Raw genomic sequence first — 11,697 nt, 5'->3', positions numbered from 1 at the left:
TTCCGCCACTACTGCTGCCGGAGGGCGGTGTGGGCCCAGGAAGGAAGCGTGGTCACATACCAGCGCTTACTCCCGCCATGGATAACTACACTGGCGGACCCAGCTCAGAGTTTTGGGAGGGGCAAACAATAACGATTTAGTGGCTCTTTCCATGCACTGTAGATAGGTAGGCGTAATGTTAAATTTTGCCGTTTGGGAGTTGCCCTCCCCTGGATCCGTCACTGGATAACTAGTTCAAGTAATCCATGCTCCCACCGCAGGCAGCGGAAGTCCCGGCGTCTTCAAGGAGGGGGAAAGCAGCCCCGCAGACAGCCCCCCCCCTCCCACAGCGAGACGCGGCACTGCCGGCCTCGGGGGCAGAGCGGAGTCGCACCCCCCCCCCCTCCCCGGCCCTCGACAGACCTCCCACAGGGAGACGCTTCAGTCTACACCCGCCGGGCCGGGACGGCGGCGTCTCATCCGCCGCCGGCCGGCCGGCTTCCCGTTGCCCACTCACTCGCTACAACAGTTTCTATCACATTTTCACCCCGTTTCGCTGTTGCGCTTAGTGAGTGGCGAATGCCGATCTTATTGCGGGGGCTGATCCGGAATCACAAATCTGACACAGGCTTGGGTGTTCAGAAACCGTACTGTAAAACACAATAGATCTGACAAGATGTCTAGCGTGCAGGAGCTCTCCGCTGGCGCTACCTTTGGCCTTTGCTCAGGTGTGTTTACTAGTTCATCGATGTCAACAGTCTCCGACGAACAAGTCGTGGCCAAGGCACATACCTACTAAAAGATCGAAACTGAAAGTACCGTCAGTACTGAGCGGCCGGACACGAAAAGATCAAACGCCGAAAGATCGAATCGAGACGGTGGATTTGGGATTGCATGCCACACGGAGCCCCATTGAAGCCATGCTATATTTCAACACTCAGCAACTACCGGGCATATCGGAACTAAAACGGCACCAGTCGATTCGCCGAATGCGATTATCAGACGCAAACGTTTAGAATATGGTGACCTCTAGGACCGGGTGAACCGTTTTCGCCTATATTGCAGGCATCCTATAGCTCAGCAACTACCAAGCAGATCTAGACTAAGACGTCACCAGTCGATTCGCCGTATGCGATTTCATCATGGTTCATGAATAAACTGCACACAACACAGTGGCCTCAGCCTCAGGTAACCTCAATTACCTCGGCGAGCGGCAGCTATGTTTTGTCCTCGATCGGTCGCAGTTACGAGTAACAAGTTGGTTGCTGTGGGCGAAGATGAAGACGTTCAGTTATCCCTCGAGGTCACCGAGGTCACATGACGTCTTCATATCGGTATTCGAAACGGCTGAATAAATCGCATGCCAATACGGTGAATCGACTGCAGAGGGCCGCGAAAATCATTCACATTCACATTGGTTCGGTACCTGGAAAAATGCGAATTCGCGTGATGCACTAAGCATGTAACAAACGGGGCGCGAAATTAGGCGAAGAACTATAGCCTTGCCTATTACCGATACCCATTGCATTGCAATTTGCAAGTCCCGCGGCAACTTGAACACATGCTGTTCCAGGCGGTCAGAAAGCGACTAGACCACTTGCCTTGTTCGGGAATCGAACCCGGATAGCTCTATCCCCCAATAGGCAGGAAACTTACCCCTTGACCAGAACGCTCCCCGCCTTATCACGTCAAATGTCACCGATCAACAAACCGATCAAATTCCATCGCTGCCCTCGTGTTGCAGTCACGATTGTTTACATCAAGGATAAAAAATTGGTGACATCTCCGATCACATGAAGTATAAGATCATCAAATAAAACTATGGACGTCATTCTGTTTCAACCTTCTGATTGGAGGAATGAGTCATTGAACTTTGCGTTTGAGTGATACCGTCTCGTCACTTTAACGGTACCTCGGAAAGACTGTAACCCTGAAGCTGTCACTAGATGAAGCTACGACATCAATGCCGTTGCGAGCTAGGTGTCCAAATTCACACCTGTGAGTGCTGTGACCGGCCAGTTACACCAAGCCGTAATGTGATATTACGACGTCACTGCAATGACAGCGTTAATTTTTTATTTCCACAGCATTTCAGTATCCTTGTTTTGATACAGTCGTGGAGCGATTGCGGCGATTGCATTTATTGCATTTATAGTGGCATTTATTGATAAAAAATATTTTGGAGGACAGGTAAGGGGTTTCTTTTATTTTAAATTTTTGGAGAAAAAATGTTGCATATTTGTTTCCCCATCCCCTACCGATTTCTATTCCCAAATGTGGATTGTTGCTGTTAGTGAACTGTTGTTGAATTGATTCCGTTCATTGTCTACAGCCAAATTGTAGTTATGTCCATTTATTTTTGGACTTTTTATGCATATAATAAATGGTGTGCATGGCTACGGAATTGGATTTCTTAGATACCATTTCAAGAATTCAAATTTCACGCCTGCTAAGTTGTATTAGATTATAGATTATGAATTGAATTATGGCGAGTCATACTGAAATGTAGGTTGAGGTGGCTGTTTTTTCAGCATATTCACAGTAAATACCTTTATTTCTGCGAAACAATTTGATGTCTCATGTGTTTCATTCCCTGATAAGTTGTTTTATGTCCAGGTTTGATAGAAAAGGGGGATTTTGAATGCACAAAGTAGCTGGCGATTGGAATCAATGTCGTCTCAGCAAAACGCAGGTGTGGAGCTTTGCAGCTTTTTCATCTTTAATTCAACCTTTGGACCCCGGGAGGGTGAGGTGAGTTGTCTGATGTTAAATGATGAGCGGATACTCTTTTCTGTTTGTCAGGGACTTGACAATAGGTAGAAATACACAAAAATAGCATTTAAGTGCCTATACAAATACATTTTGACCAGTACCTGCACACCTTTTTAAGCATTGAAATGAGTATCTAGTTCCTTATAAGTATACAAATTGTGTCAATTATAACAGCTTTACGATGAAGTTAACTGCTGATTTTCTTTTAAGAATCACTAAGCTATTAGTTTTTTATCAAAAAACATTGTTTTCAGCAGGGCTGCGGAGTCGATGGATTTTCGGTGACTCCGACTCTGACTCCGACTCCGGCTTTTAAAAACCAGCTCCGACTCCGACTCCGACTCCGGGCAGAATTGTCGACTCCGACCGACTCCAACTCCCGACTCCGACTCCGCAGACCTAGCAGGGCTGCGGAGTCGACAAATTTTCGGTGACTCCGACTCCGACTCCGGTCCGGGTTTCTAAAATCGACTCCGACTCCGACTCCGACTCCGGTCACAACTGTCGACTCCGACCGACTCCGACTCCGACTCCGACTCCGCAGCCCTGGTTTTCAGATTGCTGTTTTTTCAGATTTGCTATAAGAGTGTAGTTAGTAGCCCTCTTTAGGACCATCTGTCCTTGTCTTTGTCACTAATGAAGATAATAACCTGTCGATTGTCTGTGTGCAGGAGGAGAACAAAATCATATACTACCACCCACCCTCAGCCGACATCAACAGCAAGGTCAAAGATGTCGGCCTGGTTGAAGCACTGGTGCAGTTCTCGAGGTCAGTTATGTATTGGCATAGACCACTATATATCGTGGTCTATGGTATTGGTTATATGCAGCTCATAGCCTGGTGACTCTTTTGGATCTCAAAACATTATTGTTTGCTGTCATCTCATGGTAGTGCTCTGTGTTGTGATGTGTTTATTTTGCCTTCCACAAAATGAAATTCCTGTTGACTCTTGTGGGTTATGGGTGAGAATGAAACTGTTATAGGTTCTTATCAAGGCTATAGAACTCTTACCTTACAGTATTTTCCTGCTCTCCTCATATTATAAGTGTTCCTATGGTTACACGATGTGTAGCTTGTGCTTGTTTGTCATTGTAATCCAAAGTCTCAACAATTCCATGCATGAAAAGTGATTTGTTTGGCTAATCCCGCGTTCGATGTCTCGGACGACGAAGATTCTACGCCGTCCGGCCAATCACGTTCCATAACGGCAGCCGAGCCCCCGCTGACCTTAAACGGGATTGGCCAGACGATGAAGAATCTTCGTCGTCCGAGAGACATCAAACGTGGAGTATATATGGACAAGGCAGCTGTGGCTGACACTTTTTGTGGCATTCACAGAACATTCAACAGTGAATCTCCTCTACTCAGCATGCAAACACTGAAGCAGAAGCACTTCTTCTTGGAACCAGAGAAAGACTTCTTTATGACTCTGGTAATTTTTGGTGTGACAGTTAGATATCAGAGGTCTATGATATTTTTATCCTGTTTTGTTCAATTGTGTCCTGGAGTCAGCAGAAATTAAAGTACCTACCATTAAATGTTATTTATCACTGCTCTAAATTCTGCTGAAAAATAGGACACATCTGTGCATTTGACCCTCTAGCAGAGATTGCTGACAATCAGATTTACCTAGCCATACTAACTCCGATTTCCCAGTCCAAGTGTGAGCAAATATTCCTGTCTTTGACCTTGACTCAGTTGGGTGCTAAAGAAACATTGTTGTTGGCCTGCCCTAAAGCCCAATACAACGACGAATACCACGATCTGGACCTTTAAACGCACGCATCTCCGTATAATATAAATCAAGGCCATATATCCCAATAGAGCCTCGTTGCTGGTGCGCCCCGTCTCTCCAAATCATCACCATCCGCCTCTGGCGGACAGGTGGTGCGCCAGCCGGTGGAGGAGGTCACCAGGAACAACTCTCCGTACAAGGAGTACACCCCGGAGGCGGTACAGCAGTCGGTGTACCTCTCCGTGCTGCGACACATGTACCAGATGTACCGGCTGCTGCGCGGTACACTGGCGGCCCAGAGTCGGGAGGAGCTGGTACGCAGCACTGCGGAGATATTCGACAGCGTGAGTACCCGCCGAAAATCGGCGGTAAAAAGCGGCAAAACTTGACTTTAGAGTGAATGGTTGAGTTGCGTGGCTGGGAACGAGTACCTCGCTTATTTGATCATTAATTATCCTCCCCGTTTTGCGCCCATGACGCTAGTCTCATCCCGGTTTTACCAGATACACACCTGAGTTATGGCTGAGCAGTGTTCCTGACGCTCTTTTAGAAATTTTAGGAACTGAAGGACGTACTTAAGTCAGCGTTCCCCGTTTCCTTAAGCACGTCCCGGTGCTGCTGCTGAGCGTAATCCCTGTATTTGTTTCCGCCAGTACGTGCCCGTGCTGCGGCTCCAGCAGCGCGACATTCGAGACGTCTACGGCGGCGTCCGCTTTCTCTCGCTGGACCGACTGGCCTTCCTGAAGCTGCAGAGCTTCGTCAACCAGCTGGAGGTGCTGCACCCCTTCATCCGACACTCGGTCATCTACTACAAACAGCATCTCATCTGGTAAGGATTTCTTAGTGCTTTCTTTATATCCTTATCTCTTTAGTGCTGTTTTTCGCTGCTTGTATGGAAGTTCTAGAAACCAACCTTCATTAAACTGGTTGGGATATTAATCATGACCGTAGGCCGTGGCGTAGCTCGATGGCAACACCATTGTTAGCCATGTCAACTGTTTTCATTTGGCTTTCGTATCATCGGTGTGTTTACTGTGTCTCAACATTGATCTTGGTCTTGGTACAAAAGTCAATATTGTTTTACGTTATTGAACACACATCCGTCTCAATAATGTCGACATTAATCTTCTGCATTACAATTTACAAGTGTCCACTAAGATGCAAGCACCCAGTCTCATAATGATGGGCGTTATCTAACTATATTTTCACGGCTCTCATGACTCTAATAATCTTTATCGCCCGTTTTTCTCATGTCCGGTTTCATATCCGGTCCGAGTAAAACCAACGTGGGCCGGTGAGCGTCATCCACTAGTACTTAGAGACTCTCCATAAAACTTACTAACACAAACATCCGCTACCAACATGAACATCACCCACTTGTACTCGAGTTGGTTCATAAAACCTACTAACAACAAACATCCGTTACAGGTCTGGTCTGGGTAAGACCAACATGGGCTCCATCCACTGGTATTCACTGGTATTTAGGACAGTCAATGAAACCTAACTAATCGCCGGTTTTCCGTCAGGTCGGGCCTGGGTAAGACCAATATGGCCATCATCCAATGGTATTCACTTAGGACGGTTAATAAACTCTAACCTGTTTTCCGTCAGGTCGGGCCTGGGCAAGACCAACATGGTCATCATCCAATGGCACTCACTGGAAACTTCAATAAGCCCTAACTGATCGCACGTTTTTCCGTTACAGGTCGGGTCTGGGTAAGACCAACATGGGCATCATCCACTGGTATTCACTTAGAACGGTTAATAAACTCTAACCTGTTTTCCGTCAGGTCGGGCCTGGGTAAGACCAACATGGGCATCATCCACTGGTATTCACTTAGGGTGGTTAATAAACTCTAACCTGTTTTCCGTCAGGTCCGGTCTGGGTAAGACCAACATGGGCATCATCCACTGGTATTCACTTAGGACGGCTAATAAACTCTAACCTGTTTTCCGTCAGGTCGGGTCTGGGTAAGACCAACATGGGCATCATCCACTGGTACCTGGAGACGGTGCTGTTTCCCGAGTGTGGTCCCGAACGGCCGGCCGTCTGGAAGGACCGGACCGCACCCACCAGCGGAGTGTGAGTCAAACTCCGCCGGACGGAAGTTCGGGGGGCCATGAGAGCTCCCCAGGTGCTATTTTAATCTGTGAATTCCATTGTCGTCATCGTTCATGATTGATCAGCTTTAAAACTCAATATTATGTTATCCAACGATTGATTCACTGTGTAATGAGCGGTAAATGAACGTGAACCATAGACTAGCATGGGTTCCGAGTCCCGACGGCCATGACAGGCCGGCGCTTGGAGAGGTGCCATGTTGCATATTAGAGTAGTGGTATTTCCGTGGGAAAAGGCTTGATGGCTGATGGTTGGGCAACTGGGTATTGGGTAATGTTTGGGCTGAGGAGGACCCATGGAAGTCGGCCTCTTGTTGAAATGTGTCCCATCTTCGCTGTGTCAAGTTTAGTAGCAAAGTCAATTTCAACATTAATAAATTTTATGGTAAAATTTTATGGGGAATATTTGTTTCTGGTCCCTAAAAAGCTGTTTCTGGCACCTAATTGCTGATCAGCCCCAAAATGCTTATTCGACCCTAATATCTGAATCTGGCACCTAATTGCTTCCACACAGCCTAAAGTTGCCAGATCGTCTAGTTGAACTCCGTATTTGCTGTTTGCTGATTCAGCACCAAAACCAAAACATCCAGCACCTATTTTATTCCACGTTTGCCTACCTAATTCGCGTAATCTTCCTGATTTTATGTATCCTAACAACATAAACGTTGCATTCGGTGATGTCAAGTGCCATTTTCGCCAGTGGAGATAATGATTAATGCCATTTCTAGCCAAAAGAGAATCACTAGCCAGCTATGGTGCAGCATAGCAAGACGCTCCTATACCAGCCCGCTATGTAGAGACTACTACTAGAGATTATTGCACCCTCAGCCATTTTAACGTGAAAAGTTTGGATCCGTCACTTCCAGCCAGGCTCTCAGGTCATAAACTGGAGTAAAGCAAAATGTCAACTCTGAACAGACATGCCACGCAACCGGCCCTCTTTTCAATATTATTAGCTTTCTGGTCTGCAATCATCGTCTGACTCCATCTCGATCAAACGCAGCATCCGGTTTCTACAGGGGCGTTTGACTGACCGGCCACACAATAACCAAAAACAAAATCAAAGCTTCATGCACACATATGACATAAGTAAGAAACGGATGAAAAAGGCACAACCACGGCACAACTCTGCGCGGCAAACAACGGACAATGTCCCACGCAAGATCCCGCGTTTCTTCAGCGGCCTTGAACGGAATGAAAACAGTACATTTCTTTTTTGGAGCTATTTGATGACGTCAAAAGATACAATACCCGTTTTAATGGTCAAAATCGAGACAATTACTCACAAAAATGTTTCCCTTTAAGCATTACAAATAAATACTTTTAAATATTTAAATGACATTGTTTTTTCAAACAAATCAATATTATTTGCTTACTTAAACGTCATATACAATGCTGAGATCACTACGGGGCTGTCTTAGAGTGTAGCTGCACTGGCAACCTTTAGGCTAGACTCCAGGGTCATTCTCCAGGGGTCATTATACCAGAACAACATGATTCTACCAGCCAGTAGTTCATTTTTCTACTAGATTGGTGCTACGCTCAGCATTTAGGTGCCAGATTCAGAAAAAAGAGTAAGGCGTACCGATGAATAGGTGCCAGAAACAGCTAATTAAGGTCATTTTCCATGATTGGTGCTGGTATCCACCAAATAGGTGCTGAGGACCAATTTTGGGGCGAGTCAGCTTTTAGGTGCCAGAAATAGCTTTTCTGGGACGCAATTAAATGGCGTCCAAATTTTATTTACATCAGGCTTTCATGCTCCCCTCCCCTCCCCTTTCTTAGCTTCATGTCCACCGAGGCATCCGGTGACGGCACGGACTCGTTTCTGGCGCCGCCTATCGTCCACCTGCGGAAGCACAACTGCACGGCTCTGCCGCTGGGCGGCGCTGCGGACGGCTGCAGCAGGGACGGGGATGACAGCTGGAACGGCGGCGATCCGGTGGAGGCGACGGACGAGCGGGCTCAGTTGGTACTCTACCGTCTGAGGGATGTGGTGGTCGTCCTACTGGTGGACCGTGAGTCAAAAACGGGTGGGAAGGGCTGCGTTTGGATGGGTAGGGACGGGGCCCGAGTTTGGATGGGGCGGGGTTTGAGAGTGGACGGGAGGGGGCGTGGGTGGGAAAGGAGATAGTTGTTAGTGAGAGAAGGGCGTAAGTTTGGATGGAAAGCGAGTCGATCAGGAGTACCAGAGTTGGGATGGTGGCCCTGAGTTTGGATGTGACTTCATTCTCTACTTAGTGGAAGTAAGCATTGCTCTGGTCTAACGTTAACCGCTCTCCCAGAGGCCAGAGGACTTACTTTACCCTAGTCTGGCCCCTCTGTCCCCAGTCTGTGGAAGTGCGCCTCACTCTGGTCTGACATTGACCGCTCTCTCCCCAGTGGAGGTGCGCCTCACGCTGCCCCTCTGCCGGGAGTTGGATGCCTCGATGGCTGGTCCCGTACAGGAGCTCTCCACTCTACTGAGTAGCGTCATCAATGACGACAAGTCGTCGGGCAAAGACGACGGAGACACGAAGTAAGTCTTGGAGGAGCGTGTGTGAGAGAAAGGGGTGTGATTATGGCCCACCAAACAAATGTCAGTGAACTAGGTGAAAAGATTGTGCATCACTTTTGGAACGCATTGCAATTCTTATATCAAATTTGAATTGTAATCCAAAGGTACCAGTTATACATGCTGCTTTTTACACCCAATTGCATGTTTTGCTGCCGAGTTTCTGCCGTTGCCGTATCTTCCCGTCGCATTGCTGTTTTGTGTTTGACACATGTCCGTGTTGTCGCCAGGCTGATGTTATTGGTATCGAATATAAACGTTGTAACTTGTATTAAGTTTTTTTTTTAATCCGACTCATGTCATTTGCGTCCCACAGACTGATCTACTATAACCGGTGTAACCGCGCACAGAAGAGCAGTCTGCACGGCCCGACGGCCGCCTCTGTGCCGTCGGACGCCCTCCAGCTGATGGTCGACCTCCGAGAGGACGCACTCAGGTCGGGTCACCGGCGGCGAGGGGCGAGGTTTACCTTCACTGATCGGTGTTTGGAGGGGGGCAAATGTACAGACTGCAGATGGACAGAGGGACAGATCGGCGGAGGAAGGAATTTCATTTTATGAACTTTTGAGTTTTATTTTTTGTCTTGCGTTGCTTTATTATGTTTTCTTTTTTCTTTTAGCGAGGAATGATTCCTCGTTTGTTTGTTTTTTCCCCGTCGTATGCGCTCCCGGTATAATCGTGGGTCTTGCGAGTTTGTACCAATACGGGTCGCTACTACGAGTCCATAGGCTCTGTATAACTGCGTTTATGACGGAGCTGCCCCGCCTTTGACAGGTTCCAGGGTGACGGCGGTGCGATCTTCGGTCGGGCCATGAACGAGACCTGGGTGGCCGGCCGGGTCAACCCCAACAGGGAGTTCTTCTCCGTGGTCCAGCAGAAGAATATGAACCTTATGGACGTCAACAGTTAGTAAAATGACTGGACCGTATCATCTTCTGTTCAAATATTCCGATTGTTTTTCCAAATTTATGTCTTAACTCGTAAATTCTTACTTTTGTGTCTGTTTTCATTACCTTAGTTGTGCCTTTGTGATATTGCGAATTGCTAGGCCCAACCAGACTAGACAAGACAGCAACCGGACTGCTGAGTTTCTATTGTAAGAAAAACGTGACGCCTATCTTGATGACGTCCACTCACCGGTGTCCCTCCCCTTTCTCTCTCCACAGATGAGATGGAGCAGCTCTGTAAGGATCAGTTTAGTACAATCTTCTTCCCGGCATGAGCCATCGGTGCCTTCCACCGAGCTCCTGCAAGTGGCGACTCTATCAACAAGGTCCGGCTGGGCATCGACCGGGTCTGATCAAAGGCAACAGTGTCGGCTGTGTCTCTACAATAGCGACGATGCCTACTGAGTATTGGTTGACGACACAAAGTCCATGCAATGAAGACGAATCAGAGGAACGCTTACACTGGAAGATGATTAGGAAGGGTCTCTCAGCCCGCTAGCGTCTCCTGAGATTCCTTGCAGTCTCAGCTACTCGTCGACGAGCTAAGGATGATCAGATCGGGCATCGACCAACAGCCTTACGGCACACTCGCGTCGCAATTACCAAACGACCTGACAGCTCATACCCACTCCGTCTACCACGGTCTGAGCTAGCGATCAGTGACCCGCCGTTGTTCCCTATCACAACTGGGCAATGACTCGGTCACGAACATCGGTCCTTTCTAGCGAAGAGAGGGGGAGAAAATGAGAAGAGAAGTAGCGTCGGACTCCTGATAATATAGGCGATATGTGGTGTGAGTTCCTCTGTGACAATGTGATTGGAGATACGCGGACTTCAGCGCTGACCTGCACTGACATTAAGTTAGGAGGAAGATATGAGCTTGTAACGCTGATACGCTGCTCCGTTGTGGAGGAAGACAGAAGAATGCTACAACTCAGACTGAGTGTTGGTACTTGGTATTAGCTAAACGGCTGTGGTATGTGGGCGAAGGTGTGATGATATGTTTTACCCGGCGGTATAACTTACGGCCCGATTTGAAGCCATCTTGGACACGATGTGAAGATAGACCGCCGACGTATTCACATGTGCCGATTTCAGAATGTGTGCTCGCATTATTGGCACAGTGATTTAAGTGACCTGTAATCTGTCGCTTTGGTTGTATGTTTCATACCCACAATCCTGAAAATGTATGGGAAAATACTGTGATATGGCGTATACCTCTGTAGCTCATAATACAGACAAATCACCAAAAGATGCTTGTTGCCTGTTAGATTTTGATCAGGCTTTAGAGTGCGAAGAAAGTGTGGCACTGTAGTTGATAGCGGTTGGTTACCTAAGTGCAAATTCTTTCCACTGATATATTCGTCTTAGTATCAGGAATGGTGATACCGCTCGATATTGTACGATGACACTCCAGCGGTGAAGACCAGGCTAGCCGCGAGCTTGGACCAGCCTCCAGCGCCACCATCCTGTGATGGTACTAAATGGAACTAAAAGTTGGTAGGCAACCGATAGGAGAGGGGCTGAAGCGGTTTACCGAGGCCGAGCGCAGCTCCGGCATGCATTTGTCGAGGCGGATCACACTTGC

The 11,697-nt window shown here is 47.7% G+C and overlaps 1 protein-coding gene across 2 annotated transcripts; it reads left to right on the top strand.

The window, feature by feature from the left end:
* The first annotated feature begins 1,578 nt into the window (after positions 1-1,578).
* LOC122364255 (vacuolar fusion protein CCZ1 homolog) lies at positions 1,579-11,361 on the top strand. 2 transcript variants are annotated; one of them, XM_043334461.1, is made up of 12 exons: positions 1,579-2,169; positions 2,596-2,730; positions 3,423-3,520; positions 4,091-4,184; positions 4,637-4,831; positions 5,141-5,316; positions 6,448-6,570; positions 8,394-8,626; positions 8,991-9,126; positions 9,479-9,598; positions 9,937-10,067; positions 10,329-11,361. In XM_043334461.1, exons 2-12 carry the CDS (start codon positions 2,650-2,652, stop codon positions 10,382-10,384), a joined length of 1,443 nt encoding a protein of 480 aa, XP_043190396.1. In that variant the 5' UTR covers positions 1,579-2,169; positions 2,596-2,649; the 3' UTR covers positions 10,385-11,361. The 2 variants fall into 2 exon arrangements, with proteins under 2 accessions (XP_043190396.1, XP_043190395.1); XM_043334460.1 differs by lacking the exon at positions 1,579-2,169 and adding an exon at positions 2,285-2,318.
* The last annotated feature ends 336 nt before the right edge of the window (positions 11,362-11,697 follow it).

The sequence above is a fragment of the Amphibalanus amphitrite genome, unplaced genomic scaffold (assembly GCF_019059575.1).
Source record: "Amphibalanus amphitrite isolate SeventyFive unplaced genomic scaffold, NRLGWU_Aamphi_draft 000664F_arrow, whole genome shotgun sequence".
Classification (NCBI taxonomy): domain Eukaryota; kingdom Metazoa; phylum Arthropoda; class Thecostraca; order Balanomorpha; family Balanidae; genus Amphibalanus; species Amphibalanus amphitrite.
Note: the sequence above shows the minus strand (reverse complement) of the source record. Positions and strands in the feature narration are given on the sequence as shown.